At 52.0% G+C, this 22,933-nt stretch overlaps 10 protein-coding genes and 1 non-coding gene across 11 annotated transcripts; 7 read left to right on the plus strand and 4 right to left on the minus strand.

Moving 5' to 3' along the window:
• The first annotated feature begins 1,001 nt into the window (after positions 1-1,001).
• Positions 1,002-1,086, plus strand: N0V89_006803. Its single transcript has one exon. It is a non-coding gene; the product is annotated as a tRNA-Val (tRNA).
• Positions 1,087-1,468: 382 nt separating this feature from the next.
• On the minus strand, positions 1,469-2,477 carry N0V89_006804 (uncharacterized protein; the record flags this gene model as incomplete). The annotated part of the gene is made up of 2 exons (XM_056215570.1): positions 1,469-2,100; positions 2,153-2,477. The coding sequence occupies 2 exons, from the start codon at positions 2,475-2,477 to the stop codon at positions 1,469-1,471; spliced, it is 957 nt and encodes a 318-aa protein (XP_056069817.1).
• Positions 2,478-5,794: 3,317 nt separating this feature from the next.
• On the plus strand, positions 5,795-7,476 carry N0V89_006805 (uncharacterized protein; the record flags this gene model as incomplete). Its single annotated transcript, XM_056215571.1, has 5 exons — positions 5,795-5,887; positions 5,936-6,256; positions 6,307-6,782; positions 6,832-7,035; positions 7,089-7,476. The coding sequence occupies 5 exons, from the start codon at positions 5,795-5,797 to the stop codon at positions 7,474-7,476; spliced, it is 1,482 nt and encodes a 493-aa protein (XP_056069818.1).
• A 441-nt stretch (positions 7,477-7,917) lies between these two features.
• On the plus strand, positions 7,918-8,960 carry N0V89_006806 (uncharacterized protein; the record flags this gene model as incomplete). The annotated part of the gene is made up of 4 exons (XM_056215572.1): positions 7,918-8,107; positions 8,231-8,390; positions 8,451-8,617; positions 8,680-8,960. The coding sequence occupies 4 exons, from the start codon at positions 7,918-7,920 to the stop codon at positions 8,958-8,960; spliced, it is 798 nt and encodes a 265-aa protein (XP_056069819.1).
• A 319-nt stretch (positions 8,961-9,279) lies between these two features.
• N0V89_006807 (uncharacterized protein) lies at positions 9,280-10,357 on the minus strand (the record flags this gene model as incomplete). Its single annotated transcript, XM_056215573.1, has 4 exons — positions 9,280-9,557; positions 9,606-9,762; positions 9,813-10,228; positions 10,276-10,357. The coding sequence occupies 4 exons, from the start codon at positions 10,355-10,357 to the stop codon at positions 9,280-9,282; spliced, it is 933 nt and encodes a 310-aa protein (XP_056069820.1).
• Positions 10,358-10,571: 214 nt separating this feature from the next.
• TNA1_2 (High-affinity nicotinic acid transporter) lies at positions 10,572-12,162 on the minus strand (the record flags this gene model as incomplete). Its single annotated transcript, XM_056215574.1, has 4 exons — positions 10,572-10,711; positions 10,778-11,259; positions 11,307-11,952; positions 12,000-12,162. 4 exons carry the CDS (start codon positions 12,160-12,162, stop codon positions 10,572-10,574), a joined length of 1,431 nt encoding a protein of 476 aa, XP_056069821.1.
• A 1,833-nt stretch (positions 12,163-13,995) lies between these two features.
• Positions 13,996-15,726, plus strand: N0V89_006809 (uncharacterized protein; the record flags this gene model as incomplete). The annotated part of the gene is made up of 1 exon (XM_056215575.1): positions 13,996-15,726. One exon carries the CDS (start codon positions 13,996-13,998, stop codon positions 15,724-15,726), a length of 1,731 nt encoding a protein of 576 aa, XP_056069822.1.
• Positions 15,727-15,814: 88 nt separating this feature from the next.
• Positions 15,815-16,649, minus strand: N0V89_006810 (uncharacterized protein; the record flags this gene model as incomplete). The annotated part of the gene is made up of 2 exons (XM_056215576.1): positions 15,815-15,877; positions 16,221-16,649. 2 exons carry the CDS (start codon positions 16,647-16,649, stop codon positions 15,815-15,817), a joined length of 492 nt encoding a protein of 163 aa, XP_056069823.1.
• A 1,594-nt stretch (positions 16,650-18,243) lies between these two features.
• Positions 18,244-19,020, plus strand: N0V89_006811 (uncharacterized protein; the record flags this gene model as incomplete). The annotated part of the gene is made up of 1 exon (XM_056215577.1): positions 18,244-19,020. One exon carries the CDS (start codon positions 18,244-18,246, stop codon positions 19,018-19,020), a length of 777 nt encoding a protein of 258 aa, XP_056069824.1.
• Positions 19,021-19,833: 813 nt separating this feature from the next.
• N0V89_006812 (uncharacterized protein) lies at positions 19,834-20,556 on the plus strand (the record flags this gene model as incomplete). Its single annotated transcript, XM_056215578.1, has 1 exon — positions 19,834-20,556. The coding sequence occupies one exon, from the start codon at positions 19,834-19,836 to the stop codon at positions 20,554-20,556; it is 723 nt and encodes a 240-aa protein (XP_056069825.1).
• Positions 20,557-21,334: 778 nt separating this feature from the next.
• Positions 21,335-22,480, plus strand: N0V89_006813 (uncharacterized protein; the record flags this gene model as incomplete). Its single annotated transcript, XM_056215579.1, has 2 exons — positions 21,335-21,481; positions 21,545-22,480. The coding sequence occupies 2 exons, from the start codon at positions 21,335-21,337 to the stop codon at positions 22,478-22,480; spliced, it is 1,083 nt and encodes a 360-aa protein (XP_056069826.1).
• Positions 22,481-22,933: the final 453 nt, after the last annotated feature.

Consider the following 22,933-nt stretch of genomic DNA (forward strand, 5'->3'; position numbering starts at 1 on the left):
GTTTGTGTTTCCAAACTCTGGCCTCCCTAGCCCACAGTAGATTATATAGTAGATCATGTAGTGGAAACTCACTTTATTCTCTTAAAATCGATTCGGAAAAAAGTCTGTGATCATCGCAGGATCTCGTAGTAATCTTGTCGCCAGAGTGCCCGCCTCAGATTCATTGATACATGCCGCGTCATAAAATGGAAGCGCTAATGGTTCGGTATTAAATAAGTCAACATCTGTTCACGCTATTTGATCAAATTATGGAACGTCTTCCATCAAATCAAGAGCGCATATATCTATCATCTGTGATCCAATTTCATCTTCCCAAGACATCTCACCAAATCACTCAAAAAATTCTCCAGCCACAACACACGAACCGGAATGCTTCAATCCAGACCATATCTTGTTTTGAACAGAAAGTACTAGTTAACGGCAAAATTGAACGGGTCAGGCGCAAACTGGAAGTTGTGAACGCAGCCGTTGCGCTGCCTTTTAAACACGTCCAACGATGCAGATCTCCAAAGAAACTCATGATTAGCCGCCCTCTGCACGCCTGCAAATACACTTTTTTCACTAGCTCTACTCATGTATCTGCATTGGAGCCGATACACATGTTTCTTTTCTGCAAGTGGAGTGAAAAGTTTCTGGATGCCATCGGGTAGCGGCGAAGAGAACTGAGTTCAAGCGAACTTTTCGCCTTATCACTAGTGTGGTCTGCGGATATAATTCTTGGGCATGCATTGACTTGATCCCAAGTACTAGGCTGTGTTCTGGACGTTGACGGATTTCAAGGTCGCGCCTGTACACGTTTACGTGTTGCCCCTAGATGACCAGGTAGTACGCCATCCTCTACCAAGCTCATCCGCTAACACATTACCCCGCTTTCAAGCCCCTCATCGTCGCGAAAATTCTCGTCGTTGCAAGGCTTGATCCTCAACGAACAAATGATACGATTGACTCCAATCCAATCTGCTATATAAACGCGGTTGCGCAATTCTCGTCTATCAACAACAGGCTCGGTGGTGTAGTTGGTTATCACGTCAGTCTAACATTCCGTTGGACCACTGAAGGTCCCGAGTTCAAACCTCGGCTGAGTCACTCGTATCAACGACTTGCTCGTGTTCCTGCTTTCGACGGCAGGCCTTGCTTTTTGGCCATTCGTGCGCCTTAGACGAGGCCGATTGGGTGGGGAAGCGATGAGCTAGCAGTTTCTCCCGCCGAGGAAAATCAATCGCGGAGTGCCTTTGAACGCCAGGTTTTAACACAAGTCGTTCATGGTATGCTTTTTGTCATTCTGCGTGGAAAGTATAATTTATATAATCGTTAAACATTTACATATGTACCAGAATGGTGATCATACTGTAGCCAGCACGCTGCACTTGCACATCGCCATCTGCTTCTCATCGCTCGCTCCTTCCGTCCTCTCGTTCGGACCCCCTTTACAATGCTCAGTGATGGAAATCCATCGATAAGCCCTCCTCTAGGCGATCTTGAAGCGCCTGGTGATAGCACGACGCTCAGCGATCGACCTCCTGTTACCGACGAACCTCTTAGTGGTCTTGTCACACGGGTTCGCAGCATCTGCATTAGCTTTCGCGCCCTTGCTGTCGTTTCCGCTGTCCTTGGAACTTCCGTTGTTCTTCTTGGAGTTTCCGTCGTTCTTCTTGCTGGCGTCGTTCTTCTTGGAGTTTCCATCCATCTTCTTAGAGTCCATCTTCTTAGAGTCCATCTTCTTAGAGTCCATCTTCTTAGAGTCCATCTTCTTAGAGTCCATCTTCTTAGAGTCATCCTTCTTAGAGTCGTTCTTCTTCGACTTTCCGTCGTCCTTTTTGGAGTTTCCGCTGTTCTTTTTCGCATCTCCGGCGCTCGCTGCGGCAGTGTCGCATGGGTTCTTCGCGGCAGTAGTGCTCGAGGCATCGGCAGCAGCGGCGGCGGTCGAGTTAGCAGATGCATTCGATCCAGCGGTCGCACTAGCAGTGTCGCATGGGTTAGCGGCAGCAGCAGTGTTGTTCGAGGCGGAAGCAGCAGCGACGGTAGCAGTCGAGTTGGAAGCAGCAGCGGCCTGGTTAGCAGACGCGCCAGTGTTGCCCTGCCCGGCAGCATTGCATTGCGCTGATCGAGATATTAGCTCCTGTTCATCTAAGCCTCCATGAGATATACTCACTCTGCTGATCAGAGCACGCCGACACGCTCAAAGTCTTGTCTCCGCCGTTGGCTTTGTTCGCGCAAGCATTGAACTGTTGATCGCAGCTACGCTGCAGCGCGGCTCCGATGTTGACGAACGTATCGCCCTTGACTTGGAATTTGCGGTCAGGGTTTCCAGAGTCGGTGATGGGTGTTGCAGCGACACCACCAAGGGCCCCAGTGAACGTCTGGAAGTTTTGGGCTTGGCGTTTGATGGGAGAGTTTACACTTTGGTAGTGAGAGGACGGAGCCGGGGCCGCGAGGGCAACAGCGAAAAGAGTGGAAAGAATGGAGGCGGTCTTCATCTTGGTAGTGTTGCTGGGTAAGTGGTGGAATGGGGTATAATAGGCGTTAACAATATGGGTATCGTAAAGACTGAAAAGTGAGTGGAATAAAGAGTGACCAGACTCAAGGAATGTAAGTGCGCAAAGGCAGTAGAGAACGAAAGAATGTTGAGATGGAAGCTGATGTGCGTGTCGTCTCTGTGTGCTGAAGGCAATGTACTTATACTGGCGCATATGCATCGTCGGTCCGTTAGTCCTGTCATCACCCTCACCACATTCTTGCGAACCGCGCATTCGAGACCGCTGACGGCAGCGACGTCTGCTCGTATCGCTCCTGCGTCCCTAGAGTCATCTTGTTATTACGTGCCCTAGTCCAGAACAGGTGGACTTCGCGGTGCTAAGCTTTGCGCCCGGACAAAGCTTGACTTATAGGATCCAATAAGAGGGCCAGATAGGTGTGGGTTGGAATCTGGTGATGCTTGATCGTGTCTGAGAGTGGGTTTTGAGTTGCGCGAGCGAGAGATCTGAGGGGCGCATTGACGTTTCGGGTGGCTGTCCAGGTTCCTGGGAAGCGGCTGAGTACCCCAACATTGCAGAAAGTTCGCCAAAGTTGAAGCGATTTGTGAGATACCTTCAAGACCAAAAAATTATGTGAGCCGTTTGAGGTTGACATTAGATATCTGGTGGTTCAGTATCATATGCATTGCGTTCGTGATGGCGGGAGACACTGCACCTGGTGTTGTCGAGGGGTTCGCGCTCTTCGCTACAATCCCTGACAGCGATCATGCATAACTTGAGGCACTTGTGAAGTGAGAACCCCTACCCCAATCCTCTACTCTATGATCGCGGTTTCCACCAATCCAATAGCTTAGACTACCGCCGTCGGCTTTCGCTAGCAGCTGGAGGATAACGCTGAGACAATGCAAACGCATCAACGAACGCAACAAAGAACTTTCTCGATGAGCAGGGTACTGATTTGAAGCAATCGACTACCTCATATCTGGGCGAGGTCCGTCTCGACTAATCAGGTGACCGAAAGTCTCGGTCTCCAAAATACTGGTGTGCCTTTGCATTCCTCGCCTGGATCTGACAGCTGTTTCCAGTCCAATCTCAGATGTAGCTCTCGGCTGGTAGGTGACATCATCGCATCGTTTCTTTGAGCATCTGCGATGTAATGGATTGCAGCCTCTCTATCGTGAAGTTTGATGCATGCCTTTGATGCTTTGAGAGAAAGTAGAGCCTTCGCACGACCCATCAGAGTCATGTTCTCCTCTTTGATATGCGCCGGGAAAGTCTCGAAAGAGCTTCCATCTAGGAACCGGTCATCGCGATTAAGGTATCCGATCCCTTCTTCAGCAACTCGTCGAGCAGCTAAGTAATCGGAGACTGCCCGACCTGGGTTTTGCTTGGCTTCGATTAGGTGCGCAAGGACGAGCGTACTATACGCGTCTGCAATGGACTGAAACAACGATACTTGGACGTAATGTTTGTTGTGCTGGAAACCTAAGGAGGCGTGAAAGTTCCAGACGATGTCTAACGCTCGTAGTATGGAACGCAGATCCGAGTAACAACTACTCGTCGTCCGATTGTATTCGGACACCTCATACGGACGCATCATGTTGTGTACCCGGGATCTAGTTGAGGCGAACGCCCCAGCAAAATCGAACCAGATGTGGTCTTGATTATGCAGTAGCTTGGTCATCAATCGCTGGTGATAGTCAGGGTCCAGTGGACCTCGAATGCTGAAGGCTTTGAAAGTCGGTGGAAGCGGCATGGCAAGGAGAGATCCAAAAACCAATTCAGAAAAGCGAGGAATCGAATAACGGAATGTGTTGTGTATATGAAATTCGACCAATGTTACCATGGGCCACCTTGTGATGGTTGTTGCCAGATCATCGAAAAGACATCGCAAAGTATGCGCGGTGGTCACAAAGGCGGTTCGTGCAAAGGGATCCGTCCGTATGTACCGCGCGGTGAGGCTTAACAGTTCCATGCTCAGCGCGAAGCGGCCATGCGACGCACTTTCGTTGATTCCGTCAACTGTACGGGAAGAGAGGAAGCGCATTGTGGTTGGAGGCATTGCAGACAATCGGCCAAGGACATGTAAGTCAGAGTGGACAATGATAAAGAGGTTTCTACCGTAAAAGATATCGCTGCTCTCAGCGTAGATCTGGCGGTTGGTATATAGAATGCTGGTAGACACATCGCGGGGCCGAAATGGGTATGGCCCCTCTTGGGCTGGGGGAGGAACAAGCAGCTCGACATAGATCTGTTCGCGGATGGTGATTGGCAGGTCAAGGAAAGATCTGGGGCCCATCTTCGTCGTTGTTGACTCCTTCAGTCCGGTAATGCTGGAAGTGGGGGTTCAAATGACGTAATGTCAGAACAGAGCACTCGTGGCCCTGTATAGTCCTAAGAAATTAAAGTGGTAGTGGTAGTGACCGACTCTGGCTGTGAAACGGCACGTTGATGTCAAGTCGATGCTGCAAATGTGGCTGGACGGACGACCCAGCTTTGAAGGTCCGTGCGCTTGCCGTCTCAAAGCGCGTTTTGAGCAAGCGCGCGTCGGTGTCATCCTGCATCGAAAACTACTCACACTGCTGCAATTTACCTTCTTTGTGTCTTGTGCGTCCAAACGAATTCTCGAACAACGCGCACGCATACGTAGTATCAATTTGCCATGATGGGAGGAGATTGACCTTGAGTCCCTGCACCCATGACGTGACAACGTTACGATGCTCCGCCTTGTCGTGGACCGCCCTCGGCATGCGGGGCATCAAATATGCAGCTTGACGGGGAAGAAATGACGAAATCACTATAGCTACGTAGGATTATCTAGGAGCAGTCTGCTCTTCCTTCAAATGTGTCTCCAGCCTCTGTCGCCGCAATCGTAAGCGTGGCCAAGCTTAATCAAACTCAGGAAGGCGACTGGTGCAAGAGGCCTTGGCATTATCCAGAACGCGACAAGCTTCATGTGCGGCACAGTCCTTGAGCGCTAACATCTTATCGAATTCTTGGCCTCGTCTTGGGGAACGGAGTTGTGTTCTGTGCACGCAGCCTGGGAGGATCCCCATTTCATCGGCAAATGAACACAACCGCCAAGCTGCTGACTTCTTGGACTCTACTTATACCTTGTCACCGCATGTAACGCCTACTAGATTTAGAAGGTCATTATCGTTCGCGTGCTCACCCTGTATGTTCGCAATCCAGGAACCGGGCTGAACACGAGATCAATTGCCGCTATAAAATATGGCCAAGTCGCTGCCTGCATGGGCGCTCCATCCTGAGCTCTTCCTTGTCCGGCTCCAGGAACAGGCAAGCAGTGTCATCTAAAAGCTATGAAGGTCTCAGTAGCAACTCTAGCTGCCGTCGGTGTGACCGTCGTTAACGGTGTAGCCATTGAGCCTCGCGGCAACAAGCTCGTCACCTCGGTCAGTGCTGCATTGGTTCTACTTAGCTCTATCTGACAACAAGCGCAGGAAGGATTGCGTAAGTTGATCAAGGTCAAGGCGTTGGAGGAGAAGGCACACCTTTTCGAGCGCTTCGCATACGACTCTCCCGACAAGAACCGCGTAATTGGCAGCGAGGGACATCAAGCGACCATCGACTATATTACAAACACGGTCAAGAAGTTCCCGAAGTACTACGATGTGTACCAACAGCCTATGCCATTGTCTGTAGGCGTGAGCGCGAACCTTACGGTTAATGGTGAGGACGTCGCTGTCGATGCTGTAGGACTTGCTCCAGGAGGCAGTGCTTCTGGCCCGGTCGTCGCGATTCCGAATTTGGGTTGTGAGGAGGTAAAGCACGTCTCGTGTCCATGTGTGTACTTTAAGCTCACAGTTAGCAGGCTGACTTTCCGGATGACCTGAGTGGCTCGATTGCTCTTATTGCACGAGGCACTTGCGTCTCTGGTGAGAAAGTTGCTTTCGCTACGTCCAAGGGCGCCATTGGCGTTTTGATCTACAACAACGTTGAGGGCGACCTTCTCGGCTACTCGCTTCAGCGATATCCTGAGTCAGACAGTGATTATGTACCGACTGGCGGCATCACCCAAGCAGCCGGAGAGGGTTTTGCCTCATTGCTTGCTTCCGGAGGAAATGTCACTGCGCAGCTCACTACTACAGCCAAGGATATCACGACCTACAACATCATTGCCCAGACGAAGGGTGGTGACCAGGATAACGTTATCCATGTTTCTGGCCACTCCGACTCTGTTGCCCAAGGACCTGGCATCAATGACAATGGCTCAGGATCGATTTCCCTGCTTGAAATCGCGATTCAGCTCACACACTTCTCCGTAAAGAACGCCGTGCGCTTCAGTTGGTGAGATCAGCTTAAATACGGCGCTGATTTGCTTCTAATCGTATATCAGGTGGACAGCAGAAGAGGAAGGCTTGCTTGGCGCGGAGTACTACGTCAAATCTCTGAACCAGACCGAGAAGGAGAAGATCCGTCTGCTGCTCGACTTCGACATGATGGCTTCGCCCAACTACGCATTCCAGATCTACGACGGTGATGGTTCAGCATTCAACCTCACCGGTCCCGCGGGCTCCGCTGAAGCCGAGGCCGAGTTTGCGTAAGCGCTCGTACTTGTACCCTTCCTCCTGTTGCCAACTAACGTTTATCTAGCTACTACTTCGACAGTATTGCCAAGGTAAACCACACTGAAATCGAATTCGACGGCCGCTCTGACTACGGCCCATTCCTCGATGCCGGTATCGCTGCGGGTGGAATTGCGTGCGGCGCTGAAGGCATCAAGACACAAGAGGAGTTCGAGATGTTCGGGGGCGCGGCTGGTGTTCCGTACGATGTGAACTACCATGAAGATGGCGATACGGCGAACAACCTGAACTACGATGCTTGGATCGTCATGGCGCGCGCAATTGCACACTCGACGGCTACCTATGCCCGTAGCTTCGACAGCTTACCGCCGAAGAACTCTACGGCCATCAAGGCACGGAGTGACGCGAAGATGTTCGAGTACAAGAAGAGCGCGAGGTACCTTAGCATGATATAGTTGCCCTGACTCAGTTCGCATGAAGGAATGAAACTGACCTGTCACGCATCAACTGCAACCTTCTACCATACGCACAATTTACCATCACCAGATGGTAATGCAAGACTTGGTCCTGCTCTCGCGAGCACAACGCTTCAACCATCATCGAGCAAGCGGATATATATCCGGATATAAGCTGCGGGGAAGCCGCGCTCGCCATCGCATCCCCAAGCCTCGTCCATCCCCTTCCTTACTTGACATTCTTTGATTCTCTTAAACACTTCATTTAAAACAATGTCTTCAATAGTGCGTCTTCTACCCCGTTCCTCCTTCCTCCTCCCGCGTCCTGGGCTGTGGCCTCGCTCCCCGCGTTCCATCCATCCCCGCACCCTCGCCACGCTGACCCCCACGCCCCCACGCGTCGACCATGCACAGTCAAGCGACAACCAGACCGTCGCAGCCATGGGACGCACCGCCTCAGGCAAGAACTTGAAAATCAGAAAGTATCCTACATTTGAGCGCAAGGAAGACGAAAGGCTGTATAGGAAACAGCATCTTGCGGCTGCGTATCGCGTGTTTGCGGAGCGTGGGTTCGACGAGGGCGTTGCGGGGCATATCAGTGTTAGAGATCCGGTTTGGGAGGATCATTTCTGTAGGTTTCGCAGTGTCTTTTTGGCTGTGCTGTGTACAATTTTGACACCGTACATTTTCTGAATCACGGGAGGAAGACGTGTCGGGAATGACCAGGAGAAGAAGCTGACGAACACTACCACAGGGCTTAACCCCCTCTCAACGCACTTCTCCCAGATCCGCGTTTCAGACCTCATCCTGGTCAACGAGGAGGGCACCGTCGTGCAGGGCGATCAGCCCATCAACGCGGCAGCGTTCGCCATCCACAGCGCTCTTCACAAGCGAAGGCCCGATGTACATGCAGCGTGCGCAAACCCACCTATGCCTGGGTTGTATCTTGGACTGACAGTCGTTCTGTGAGTTAGATGCCACGCGCATTCCGTCCACGGAAAAGCATGGAGTGTTTTCGGCAAAGAGCTAGATATGATCACGCAGGACAGCATTAGATTTTACAAGAGCCACGGAGTGTACAAGCAGTTCGGTGGCGTGGTGCTAGCTAGTGAAGAAGGCGAGAGGATTGCAGATGCGCTCGGTTCGTTCCTCTCCTTTTCATACATTTGTCTCATGCCTTGCCATGCCACTGACAATCCACAGGCGCCGGCAAAGCCGCCATCCTCCAAAATCACGGCATTCTGACCGTCGGTCAAACTGTCGACGAAGCGGCCTTCTGGTTCCTGTCGCTCGACAAAACGTGCCAGACGCAGCTGCTCGTGGATGCAGCTGCCAATGGAAGCGGGCTAGAGAAGAAGATCATTCCAGATAGAGAAGCAGAAGAGACTTACAGGAATGTAGGAACGCCGGAGAAGGGGTGGTTGGCGTTTCAGGGGTACTATGATGAGATATTGGCGAAGACGGGGGGTGACTTTTTGCGGTGAGTTGGACGGGTGTAGGACCTCTATGGGCGTGGTGGCCACTGGGACGTATCGTTAGACCGCATCCTGACGGGACTTAGGGCGTGATAATAGTACTAATCTGCCTGCGCGAATGTCCGGAGGTGAAGCCGATGCAGGTCTGAGGAATACGTGAGGAAATTTTGGGAATGACGAATCAAGTAGATAGAAACTGACGTCTATTATCGAGGTTGCATGCGTAAGATGTAATGAGTACTCAACTGAGACTCTGCGCTATTTGACCTCGAACATATGCCCGCCGTAGTTACGGATGCTTGAGCACGTAGAATGCAAAGGCGCATTCTCACTGTGGGAAGCCCCCAGCAGGTGGACATTTGTCGGTATACTCGCCATGATATGTATCCTTAGTGTCCTTTAGACACCATCCATTGCCCATTCCAGACGGCTCCTTTCCATAATAGCAAATTGTCTCCACATTGAAGCCGTTCGACAGATGGAGCACGGAACCCCACCCCTTCGACTTGACTTTTTCTTCAAACTTGAATTTCGCGTCGCCGCCGTAGAAAGCCTCTTTGGGACAGACTTTGAGTTCAGCATCAGGCCCCACGGATTTGTGGTCAGCTGTTATGATTAGTTAAGCGAAGCAGCAAACGAAGGAGAGATGCGTACAATCGAGCAAAAGGACAAGCCAGCCATCGTAGTCGACGCGCAGCATGACCTTGTCTGGTGCGTTGCATAGCTCTACGTCGCTGGAGCCACCCTTGAACCCTGGCTTCCAACAATTATTCTCTGCAATGGTCTGGATGACCTCGGCCATGGAGTCGCGCTGTCGTCATGAGCATCTTTCGTCCACGAACAAAAAAGAAATACACATACCAAAAGCTCGCGTAATCCGCCCAACGGCCAGTAGCTCGAGCCGATCTTGATCGTGAAAAGACCTTCGCGCTTGAAGTTGCCATCTTTGTCCTTGACCGCGACCTGGCTGACCTTCCACGTGGTTTCGGTGTTGCACGGGCTGAAGCCCAAGGTGGTAGGGCAGAGATTGTCGATGGCAGCTGCGACCTCCGCCTGAAGGTTGGGCTTTCCTGAACGGGAAGTCTGACCTCCGTCGTGGGCTTCCGTCCCCACGTTCTGCGGCGCAACGCTGCCAATGCCAATGTACAATGTACGCCTCGAACTCCAGCCGTCCCCACCATCTCGGGCTTGCACCACTTGAGGCGTGAGGTTCTTGGGGCGCGAGAGATCGAGCTGATCGGGGGCCTCGCTATATTCGACTTGGGCAACATCGTCTCCTGTACGTGTGAGCGATGCAATGACTGAGGACTGTTGCAAAGTATACCGCTGAGGCCGCTAGTCGCAGCGGAAACGAGCGCGCTGAGAGCGCATAGAGCGATTGCGAGGTGAGATTTGACGTTGAACATCGTGTCGACGCGCAAGTGAGTGGAAGCGGGTACAGTCGGGTCAGGAGGGGAGCGCCGAAGTGTCGTTATGTACTTGCCTCGCGCGGTCGAAGCTAAACCCAAGGGCCACAGAAGGACAATTGGAGTGTCTGTGCTCACCAGTCCGATCATTCACTTTCATTTCAACCGATGCAATTCAACCATCCGGGCTAGCCAGCCGTCGTGGATTTCGTATCTAGTATTGATATCGGTATTCGCGCTGATCGTCTTCACCTCCAACCTCTGCTCGCTTCCTACTCAACTTCTGATTGTGCCACCAGAGCAATGCCACGTGCATCACACAAAAAGCTGCACCTGCTACGGTAATCCCGAGCCCTTTCCTCGAATTAGGTAAGTCCATGGCACATAGACCAGCTTCACAAGGTCTAAGATATTACGTACCTGTTCGGAACCCAGTAGGGTAGAACGGCGCCTCGCCCTTGATGAAGACATTGCTTGCCACAAAGTTGGCACAGTTACCCAATCCTAGAATCATAGCAGTACCAACGGCCACACTCGCTCTACCGCGCAGGTTGTTCGTCATCCATGACATCGTCATCGCCATTTGCAAGAAGGTACCCGCACTCATGGCGAAGAGTGAGAAGTAGCGGACACCAGGAGCGAGACCTTTGGATTCTGAATAGACGATCTGGATGATCCATCCGATCGTTGCGAGGGTGATGCCGAAGAGTATGAAAGGGAACCGCCAGCCGGTTCGACTGGAGAGGTAACCCGCACCCAATTCAAAGACGAAACCGGTGACCCAGATGGGGATAGACATAACCTGAGCACGCTCGGCCTTCCAACCGAGTTCAGTCAGAATCGTGGGTGTGAACGAAACGATCGAAGCGGCTGTCATGTCGCAGCAGAAGAACATCATGGTTCTAGGCACATTAGCGAGAGCCGCTAGAGGGAAACACGCTCAACTTACGGTAGCCAAATCTTCCAGTCGCTAAGTACAGCAAGCCAGTTGACAGACTTCATCGAAAGTTTCTGGTCACCTTTGTCGCGCCTCAACTTCTCAAGCAGGTGTTCCTTGTCGGCACCGGAGAGGATGTTGGTCTTCTCCGGGAAGTTGGGTACGTAAAGAAACACTAGAAACGAAATGGCTATCGTCGCTAGGCCCTCGATTATGAAGATCCACCGCCAGCCCTCTTTGCCCTGGACGCCGTTCATGCGTCGGATGCCGTAGGCTAGCAAACCGCTGACCAATGGACCAAGCACGCCAAAGGTGAAGAACATGGCGAATCGAAGGGGTTGCTCCTTGCGCGTGTAGTATTCACTGAGAAGGAGGGCCGCACCTGCCGGAAGGGTGGCCTCGAGGATGCCCATCAAGAAGCGACAAGCAAGCAGTCCGCCGTACGTGTGCGTAAGGCCTTGACACATAGATATTACCCCGAGAACGAGCATACTCCCTCCTAGAAACAGGTTGGGTTTGACACGCGGCAGGCCCATGATCATGTTGGTCGGGATTTCGACAAGCACGAACGGGATGAAGAAGATCCAGAGACAGGTATTATAGCCATTGCTAGGCATGTTGAGGCCTTTCTCCAGGCCCTCGATCCTGGCATTTGCGACTACAACATGTCAATAGCGATAATACTCGTCAAGGCGTAAAGCTCACTGTTGGTACGATCCAGGAACAAAAGAGTATACGTGCAACCCAACAAGGGGATCAAGCGCAAGTCGAGCTTGTAAACATAATTGGAGGGAGGCGGTGGTAATTCGCTGCCGTCGTCGCTGGTCGGCTTCGCCAGCGCTTCGGCGTTGAACTTCTCGTCCGCCATGGCCACGTCCTGCGACGCCTTCGGGTGCTGGCGGCAACAACGATGTCCTAGTGGGCGGGCCGTTGATTGACAGGTGCGGGAGGCACAGTGGGGTGGGAGCGAACAGGAGCACTCCGCGGCGACTGCAGGTAATATATAGTCTACTCCCGGCCTGCGTGCCGAACGTTGTGGAGGCAGAGGGCTAGACTTTGGACGACTCCACAGTGCCGCCAAGCGGCGTGCGGGAAGAGTTGTCTGATGTTTATCGTGCAATCTGGTGATGGGCAGCGGGGTGCCTTCTGCAAACGACACTTGACCCTGCAATTCGCCGAAGGAGGGCCACAATGCCGTGCCCAGAAGGTTGAAGCTCGCAAACGCACATCATGGCGACGTTACTGGCGCGGGTGTTGAAAAGACCGGGGTTTGGGCGCTCATCGCGCGTCTTCGCTAGCTCCGAAGAGGAGTACTCGGGCGAATTTCTGCTCACGGCGTGCATCCGGACGCGTTGCAACTGCCGAGCAGCTCTTCGCAGCACATATCGTGTCCCTTCGATGCATTGCCATGGCGTGAGCGGAAGCGTGATGCATTTCTATCGCAGACGTCAATGAAGACCACCAGCAAAGGTTCCGACATCCAGCCAGCTGGGTGCAAAGCGTTCGGCACCACGCGCGCGGAACCAGCTGTCCGGAACCCTGCCCATCTATGCGCATGGCATCCTTTGGTCTATAGAACACGTCCATCTCGCAACAACCAGATGTTGTCAGATGCCAGGGGTCCTTTCGCAAATATTGTGCCTGTGTCTCCGCCTTGATCGGTAAGAAAGTCGGTCGGTCCAGCCTAAACCGCAGCCAAGATCAAGGAGTCGCTCTTCATCGAAGGTATCGACCATGGACGGCAAGATAGGCCAATCAGGTGCGCCATCGTGGCCTTGCTGCTGCCAGGGCAAGTCGAGGTAGTTGGCGAGCAAAATGGGGTTGTCGTACATGGCCGTTGTGTTCACCATGCTGCTGCGGGTTCTACCACGGCCGTGTCAAGCTCTCAACGCTATTGCTCCAGGACAGATAGCACGGTCGTGCGCCTAGCTAGCCGGAATGCGAGCTGAAAAGACCAAGATCGTGCGCTGCATTTGTGCTATAGAGATGCGACCTTGGCCGCTCCGTGTCGAGGTGGAATCCAGAGCGGAAGGTGCATGCGAGCACCGAACAAAAGCAGCGGGCATTGGGTCATCCCCGGTAGCAAACGTGCATATTTTGAGCGGCTTCTCCGCGCATACAATTGATCGTCGACCATTCCTCAGTTGCTTGCGACATATCCTCAACATGATATATGTCTCGACAGGCCTAGGTCATCTGTGACGCTAACCCCTGGGGCCCTTGTGACATCCGATAATCGCTTCAGCGAACGCTTTTCGTTCGGTCTCACTCCGCCTTAACGCCCGCTTGTCGGCCCCAAGAGCGTAACAGCACAGCACCGTAGATCTTGGTTTCAGCGCACGCTATCAAGGGTCACCCGTACGAGATGCAGCCTTATGGACGGTCGGACGCGGTCAAGCTTGCGAGAACCGCCCGATGGGGGCCGCAGTGCCACCATGCGATTGGGCCAATCCCTTAGCTGAGTCGAGCGAGAGGCTGCGCGCTGCGGGGCGTAGGGTTAGCTCCTTTTGCTTACAGCCTCGTTGGCAAGGGCGTAGTAACTGGTTTTGGTAGAGCATCTTGAACGATATAAACGACAATAAATCTCAGGTTTGCAGGCAATACTAATCAACACTCGTTTCCAGAGCCCTTTCGAAATCAGTCGGCACCACCATCTGCATCTCACTTTACTCGCCTACTCTTCTTACGATAAGGTGTAATCATGAGTGGAAGATTTTCCCGCCTCCCGTCCAACGATGCCGAAGGACGATACTACCAGAACCGAGAGTCTTTAGATCTCACCGAACCAGTCTCATATGATGACTTCCGGCGGCAGTCCGATTCAGATTCTGTCAAATCGCTGATACAACGCGACGATGCCGCCTATGATGTACACCTCGAGAAGGAAAAAGAAAACAACTCGGCTCCTCTTCGCGATTCCCTCAAACAGTACTCAACGCTAGTATGGTGGATGCTTGCCATGTCCACGGCCATTCTGTATGGTGGCTACGATTCCGCCGTGCTCGGAACGCTCACCTCCGTACCTGCTTATCAACGCGACTTCGGCGAGTGGACACATACTCCGTTGAAGGATGACCCCAATCATTGGGAAGACGTGATCCCGGTGTTTTGGGTGTCGATCTGGGACGGTATAGGACCTTTGGGTGGAATCGCTGGTTCCGCGCTTGGAGGCTGGTTCCTAGACCGATGGGGCAGACGCTTCTGCCTGATGATGGGGAGCATCATTGGTATCGGCGCCATCTTGATCCTCACGCTTTCGAATAAACCTGAGAACAAAGACGGAAAGCGTGTCATGATACTTGTGGGCAAAGTTATGCAGGGATTCGGATTGGGCATCATCAAGATCGAAACCTTCACGTACATGTCTGAAGTCGTCCCGGTCAGTCTCAAAGGGGCAGTGATGTCGCTGGTGCCCATCATGACACTTCTCGGGCAGTTGATAGGAGCCGTCATCATTCTCGTCTGCTCCATTTCCGACAAGTCGTCGGCAGTCATGATGGCCCTGGCCTCACAATGGGCTGTCGCTATTCCGCCGCTCATCCTCGCCTACTTCCTACCCGAGTCTCCTGCCTTCCTTCTCAGGGAGAAAAAAGATCCCCAGGGCGCTTTGAAATCACTCGGACGACTCTTAGGTCCTAAGAACAACGCCAAGGAAGCACTGAAGAAATTGCAAGAGACGCTCGACGAGGAGGCTAAGAACTCCGTCCGGATGAGCTACCTAGATTGCTTCAACGCCGCTAATCGCCGCCGAACCTTTATCGTCATGTTCGCCGGTAGCATCGAGTTCTTCTTCGGTCTCTCGCTGTTATCTGGCGTTAGCTACTTCCTCCAACAACTCGGCATGGATTCCAACAAGTCCATCCTCTTCCTCGTCGCAGGTATCATCGTCGGGCTGATCGCCAATACGGGGTCGACGTGGACAGTCACACATTTCGGCCGCCGCAGGCTGACCGTTACAACTCTGCTCATTACCGCAGGGCTCTGGTCGGTCATGGGTTTTGCTGGCATCAAGCAGTACGACTTTACGCCATTTCTGGCGGGAGGCCTCTGCACCGCTGTCATTGTCGTCTGCGGTCTCGGTTGCTGGCCCGCCTCGTACGCCATCATGGGCGAAACGTCGTCGATCCGTTTGCGCTCGCGATCTCAGGCTCTCGGTAGCTTGTCGGGCAGTCTCACCAACATTCTGGCGAACACTGTTCTGCCATACTTCTACAACCCTGACGCGCTGAATCTGGGCGCGAAGACGGGATTCTTGATGGCGGCACTGGCCGGCATTGGTGCGCTGCTGACGTATTTCTTTGTGCCCGAGTTGAAGGGGAGAAGTGCGTTGGAGATCGATCACCTGTTTGCAAAGAAGGTTAGAAGTATTGGGTCGACTAACTGGCGGGATGCGGAGATGGAAGACATTCCGCTAAAGGCTGCCCAGGTTTGAGGATAGAACATAATTGTATTTAGCTCTAGATCTGCCATAACTTTCACCGTTATCATCTTAACATTGCTCGCGTGCTTTTTGTCCCTACCTAAAATGGATTGAAGAAGCCTTTCCTCTCATCGTCAATCCGTGCACTCGCCAGCTGGAAGACCTGTCAAAAGTTAGCGCATCAAGCCCCGTCTTCAAGATTTTCACTCACCATGCCACTCCTTCCGATCCCACTGATCCGGTGAAATCCAGCAGTTCACCGTCCCCGGATCGACCATCCGCACCCACGTCGTATTTCCCCCCACATCTGAACCCTTCTCCCAGCATCCCACATCCACATACCCATATTCCTGCGTCGGGTACTCTGTCTGGCAGGTCGCATTGTTCAAATCTGTGCAATTGCGACAGACCAACGCTACGTTATAGTGTCCTGATGCGATCTATTCCCACATAGTCAGTCCCACTGCACTCTATCCTTGCCTGAACGGTAACCAAAAGCGACAGACCTGATGATGCGGCGCCTCCCCACACCACTCCAACGCCTCCGTAAAATCGACATCCTCCCCCTCCTTCACGGCATCCTCATGCAACCAGCAGCCTTCCCCTCTCGCCTTCCCGCCCGTGTCGGCATTCCCCACCCCAGGGTACGAAAGGAAGTCCGGCTCGCCGAATGACCCGTTCGTATTCACCCAGAGATAGGTAAACGAGCCTTCGTTGTCATTTAGCCGCCCTTTGTTGTCTTGCATTGTGGAGGTCGTCCAGCATGAGACGTTGAGCTTGACGTTGGCGCCGAAGGAGTGGACGCTGTAGGGCATGTTGTCTGCATGGATGCGGCATGGGGCTTGGGGTTCGGTGGTTATAGTCATGTAAGGTGGGTATTTTGGGGCGCGGGTGAAGAGGGAGAGGGCATGGACGAGGTTCAAGAATGGAGCCATTGTGGTTGCTTGGTGTTTGGAACTCAATGGTTGTTGATTCAAACGTAATCGCTATTGAGTGGGATCCAGCGCACAATGAGTGCGAATATTCTGTTCCCGGGGTTGGGGTAGCACTATATATCGCCGAAGGATTCCAGGTTAAGAAGGCGACAATATATAGCACGTGGCTTTGAGGGAGGGCGCGCGGTATCCATATTGCTGTTTTGATTGTATGCATGGAATATGCATGCGGAGGATTAGGATAGGAAGGCGTGGTAGCTTACGGCTATTTGTTTTCGTACGTAAATAGCCGGGTTCGCTGCTCTGAAGGGAGATGCAGCCGATGAAGCTCAAAGAGTTATGCACGACTTACGGTATGTATATAGAGACACAGGAAGGCGATACTTCATGTACATCAAAAAGGCGTGGTAGTACCGCGCGGATGGTAAGCGTAGGATAAAATCAGCATGTGTTGTAGCTACGTATAAGATTATGCTTCTCTGAGAGTTTCGCTCAACGAAGGGCGAGGGTTTTGGATACCACGATAGTAAGGACATTGATTTCTGGGCGAAGCTAGGCTCTGGGATGATTGCGACTCGCGGGGCAATATGACATTACGGACATTAGGGTGAAGTCGCGGTCGTTTCTCGTAGTCCTCATCCTAAGGCATTGGCAATGGGGCGATAGTTCAAACAACTTCAGATGTTTCTTGTACATTGAGGTGTAACAGAGAGGTACGCTGTTCCAGCATAAGCTAAGTAATATTCGAAGGAAGGAGCGCATGTGGCACGATGATGGCTCCATTGGGTGCATGCTAATTTTAGCGCGCCACTACCGGTACCTAGGACGGCGTGAAACCAACGTGTCACTTTCACTGTTCGCTTTCTCCTTCCTCCCAATCCGTTGACAGCGCCGCACACATCTCTGATGCTATCGCAAGTCACTAACCGTGAGTGAAAACAGCTTTTATTGATATTCCCGGAGCTTTCAATACGATGAACATGCCGGCCCCGAGTACCCGAGGGATCTCGGCTGGAATACCAAGACTGTTTTCCCGGCGCCCATTGGCGGAACCTCTCTATACGAGGCGAGGGAACTAGGCAACAGCATTCATTGTTTGGTTTCTTGTAAGCAGGTACTCCGTGCGAAAAAGTAACATTGGCCTTTTGCAACGAGTTAGCTACATAAGACTGCTAGCCTCGTGCTCGTCCAGCCTACCTTCTAGCCCGCACCGTTCATTATGGCTGCGCTTACACCCTTTCCGACGTTCGCGCCCACTGGAACATATATAGTTCCTCCTTCACACTCAGTCACCCACTTCACACCCGCGCCCTCGTGCTCGCCAGAGAAATTATGGCTTGTCTCTACTCAAGGATGTTCCGTGAACGGAGCTAATGAAGCCAATGGGAGATACCCGTCATGGGCTGAATGCGCAGTTACACTGGCCGGCGACCCTCATCCACCGTGGAGAAACCCTGACTGTTACCCATGGAATCTTCAAGGCGACGATGGTAGCAAGGTATTCGTCTCCGAGTGCCCCGTCGGATACACCACGGTATGGAATAGCCAAGGAAGGCAACCTTACTATGACACAACAACGCTCGTCGAAGGAAACATGATCACCACGGCAGTAGAATACAAGGACATTGTTGCGCATTCCGCAGTCTGTTGTCCCGATAATACCCTCGGCGGCTTCCATTACAACTTCTGGGAGACGAAATCTGATTACGTCAGCTACATCAAGACAACCGATCCTCAGGGTCACTCCGCTAGGGTCAGCCTTTACGTACCACCGCGATGTGTTGCAGCCTCCGTATGCGCTATACCGCCTACCGTGACTCTGGACGTGGTATTCAATAGCGAGATTGTCGCCAAGAAGCACCGCCGACAAGATGAGTCGGTCGATCCCATCTCTCCAGTTGGCATCGTCACTCGTCCATGGGATGCAAGCAATAACGTCCTCTTTGCTAACGAGGTCCAATACTCATACACTGTTTTCCATGGGACGTATACTTGCTTCGAGGACTGCTACAACTATGCCAGCTACTCGTACCATAACACAGACCCGAATTCGTCGGCTTCCTCCGTTGACAAGGACCTTAACGATTCGACAGCCGATCATGATCCGCAGCCGACCAAATGCTCAGCATCACCCACTGATTCAGGGCCTTCCGAAACTAGTACTCCCGAATCACCCTCATTTGGAACAGGTGGCTTAGGATACAATAATACGACCGCAACGGGCTTAGGCCATTCGACGGCTGGAGCACCTGGTGGGACGGGGACGGGTGCGCCCTTGCCGTCCATGTCGGAGTTTCCTGGCGCCGCTACAATGACAGTATCCTCCTCCCTGTGGCAGTTGTTTCTCTTTGCGATAGTTGCAATCTTGTAGTAGGACTGTGCTGAATTAGTATAGAAGCGAGCAGTCATGTGAGGATCTGAGGAAATGTGGGCTGTTTTACCGGCAGTTATTCGTCGCATCTGTTCGACTACCACACGGTCTGGTTTGCACCTTTTTGAAAAAGAGAAAATCGATAAGCGTGCTCAATCATTCTCGATTGCCATAGAATCATGTTGCTTTGAACGTCCTAAGCAAACCGTCCCACTACTACTTGCGGTGATGCTACAAACTGGCTGTAGGTTGTGTGTCTCACGGCTTGGTGTTTTAGAAAGATTGTATGATTCACATTGACTTAGCGCGCAAACATCACAGAAGCCCAGTTCAAATGTGCTATAAAGCTATTGCTGCTAGACTTTCATCTGAGCAGCTATTCAAATTTAACCGTTATTATGTTTAGCATTTCGATGACAAAACAATGATACTCCTGTCGAGCGACGGCGCTGAGCTTTGTGAAGAAATTTCTTCTTGTCTCGATCGATATACTTAGCCACGAAATCCTGGTGGAATACAATGCCTGATGAAAGATATCGCCAACAGGCGTGAATGAATGCTGGTCATTGTGCACCCGGGCAACTCTTTCACCATCGTAGATGCATAATGGTGAAAGAAGGCTTGAACTCACAAAGCGCATATTCACTGTACCTGCTCTCCCAAGTGCTATATAAACAACTTTCCCATTGACTCTAAGCTGTCAAACCACCCCAATAACACACCAACGCAACCCGAACTCAGACTCCTTCAACAGCTTCTCCGTTCCAAATCACCCTTCCAACTCGAAACCGACACAAAAAAGAAAACAGAACCATGTCTACACTCTACTTCAAGGCTTCCCTTGACAACACCTCCCAGCCTGTTGGCCAGTCGCTCGTCTTTTCTCCACTCCGTCAGCTGGCTCTGAAGGACCGTCGTGACCTCGGCATGGGTCCCACATTCAAACTTATGGTTGGCGAGAAGATGGTCGGCAAGGAGATCCCCAAGCGCGCGGCCATGGCCATGTCGAAGTTTTTCAACGACGCCCTTTCCAAGTACCCGCGCTCGACCACTATCATGCTGGGCCCGCACGATGTCTCCGAGGACTGTGTTCTGGTAATCGTGGACTTCATTACTAGTAATGTGAAGGTTAACAACCCGTTCAACCTTCGTACCAAGGAGCACTTCGGTCGCGAGCTCGCGCTCTACCGCCACGCCGGCCTTTTCGGCATGATGCACCATGCCGGGAGCATGCGCGCTTCCTTGTTGGAGGACCTAAACCATAACATCCATATCCCCTCGTACAACGCTCTCAATGAGATTTCCGAGCTCCCGGACACCGATATTGTCTATAAGATGGCTGTCCGCCGAATGGAGGGCCTCGAGCATATCGGCGAGCTCACTGGTGATCAGGAGTGGCTGGCTTGGCTCAACGAGCACGACCACTTCGCGATTGACATGGACGCTTGGAAGGCGGAGCGCAAGGCGCGCGACGCGGAGAAGCGGGAAGTCCAGCGCGAGATTAACTTCGAGCGCAACTTCCCCGCTTTGAAGTAGGCAGATCCTTGATACTGCTGATCCTTGAGAGGCATTGGATCTTGGTGTCCAGCCTTGGTTCAAGTCAAGCTTCTCACCGATCAAGTATTGGTATCGAACGTGTTGGACATGGAAACAGACGTGTTCATGCTTTCATGCATAAGCTTGCATCGAGTATCCCCTTCGGAAGAATTTTCATGTTGACGATTACTTGAACTGTACTAGCAACTCGACCAGAAACTCTTTTCGGTCGGGCCATTTGTTGTTCTTAGATCTTCATTTCAAATAGCATAGCCCCTAATATACCCTCATCCATTCGAAAGCCTGTATGACAGTGACACCTGATCGACTTACCTTGCTTCCTTCTTAAAACCGCCTTAACCCCATGTTTTGCTTCAATTTTAATACGGACGCTTGCATTTGTCCCTAGTCCCTGAAGATCGTGACATACGCTTTTGAACATGCCTGAAAGTCTCGAATTGAACTCGCTATACCGCATCCGGTAGTAAATCTCTTATTGGTCAGATCAACTGCACTAGGCGTCGGTGTACCGTCGCGGGAAAGGACACGGAGATAGCGGCTATCTCCACGGAGACAACGTAGGAACCCACAACCTCTCCCAGAGCGTTTCCGAATTGGGTTGTATATCTCCCATTGGATGACTACGAATACAGTATGGACAATGTTGACAAGTTTGAGAAGTCATGGAGTATAAGTAGTTGGACGAGTGGCTGTTTAGGAGGCATACAAGTCTTCAGCTTTTCTTCATTAACATTAAGAAAGCTGAGAAAGTTCCAAGATGCCTTCAACCACACACAGCGAGTTCGGCCACGATACCGAAGCCCTCGAAGTCGCCAAAGCCTTCGCTAATGGCATCCGCGGCAAGACTATCATTGTTACGGGCGCGAACAGCGGCGGTATAGGATTTACCACATTGCAAGCCTTTGTACGTCTCTAACATCTCTCCTCTTGTTATGTATTGGAATGGGTTCGACTAACACTCATTCAGGCATCTCAGTCCCCAGCGCACCTCATCCTCGCCAGCCGTACACCCTCGAAAATCCAAGAGACTGTCGAAAAACTCAAGGCCGAGTATCCTAGCGTCGACTACCGCCCGCTGACCCTCAATCTCTCCTCTCAAAAAGCAGTGCGCGATGCTGCTGCGGAAGTCCTTTCCTGGCAAGATGTCGACGCAATCGATATCATCGTCAACAGCGCGGGTGTCATGGGTCTTCCAGATCGTCAGCTCACGCCTGATGGCATCGAAATGCACTTCGGGACCAACCACATCGGACACTTCCTCTTTACCTCGCTGCTGATGCCGAAGCTGCTCACCGCAGCACAGCGCAACTCTAGAGGTGCGACACGCGTCGTGAACGTCACGTCTCTATCGCCGCTTGTTGCGGGCATCCGCTGGAGCGACGTCAACTTCGACAAGTTTAACAAAGACTTGCCGGAAGAGGAGCGCCCAAGTGAGAAGATGTTAGCTATGTGGGGGTTCACCAACATTCTGGAGAGATCGTACATCCCTATCGAGGGGTACAATCAGTCTAAAGCCGCCAACGTCTTGTTCTCCATTGGTCTGTCGGACCGTTTGTATCAGAAGCACAGTATTGTTAGCATTGCCGTGCATCCGGGTGTCATTCCAACAGAGCTGGGTAGAGACTTTGGGGAAGAGATGGAGCAAGCAGTGGTCAATATAGGAAAGTCAGGGATGGCCACATATAAGACTTTGGGTGCGGGGTCTTCGACGAGCTTGACGGCAGCGCTGGATCCGAAGCTCGGTGAGGGTGTTGGTGAGGAGAAGGATGGCAAGGTATATGGTGCCTATATGATCGACTGTCAAGTTTCGGACAAGGCAAATGTGCGGGCGTGCTCGAGGGGAGAAGCGGAGAAATTGTGGGAGCTTTCTGAAAAGCTGGTTGGCGAAAAGTTTGCTTGGTAGTTTGGCACTCCGAATCTCCTACAAAGAAAATCCAATTCAATCACGGAATATCATCTCATAGGTGTGTAGTGAGCACTCGAAAATCTACCTTCTCTTGATTAATGCGTTTGCAATCTTCTACATGCGTGGGGGAGTGCCGATGAGAGAGAAATCCATAGAGGAAAAGCCTTAGAAGAACGCACATTTTGCTCAAATGGATGAGGAGATCTTGGTCGCTCGGCTAAAGACACTTGAAGTATGGAATTTCACGCTTGTACGTTGTCTTGGGGCGACCGATAAACGCGAAAATTTGCGAGAGTATATCAACTCGCTTTCAATCGACTTTAGCGCACAGCTATGACCCGAGACACGACCAATATTCTGCCCGCCGACTAACATTCAAAGTACAAAGTCGGCTGAAATATTATTCCTTGGCTGCGTCGTGCGCGTGTGTCCGTGTCCCTTGGGTTGAAG

Source organism: Didymosphaeria variabile (assembly GCF_027946475.1).
Source record: "Didymosphaeria variabile strain IMI 356815 chromosome Unknown scaffold_5, whole genome shotgun sequence".
NCBI lineage: Eukaryota > Fungi > Ascomycota > Dothideomycetes > Pleosporales > Didymosphaeriaceae > Didymosphaeria > Didymosphaeria variabile.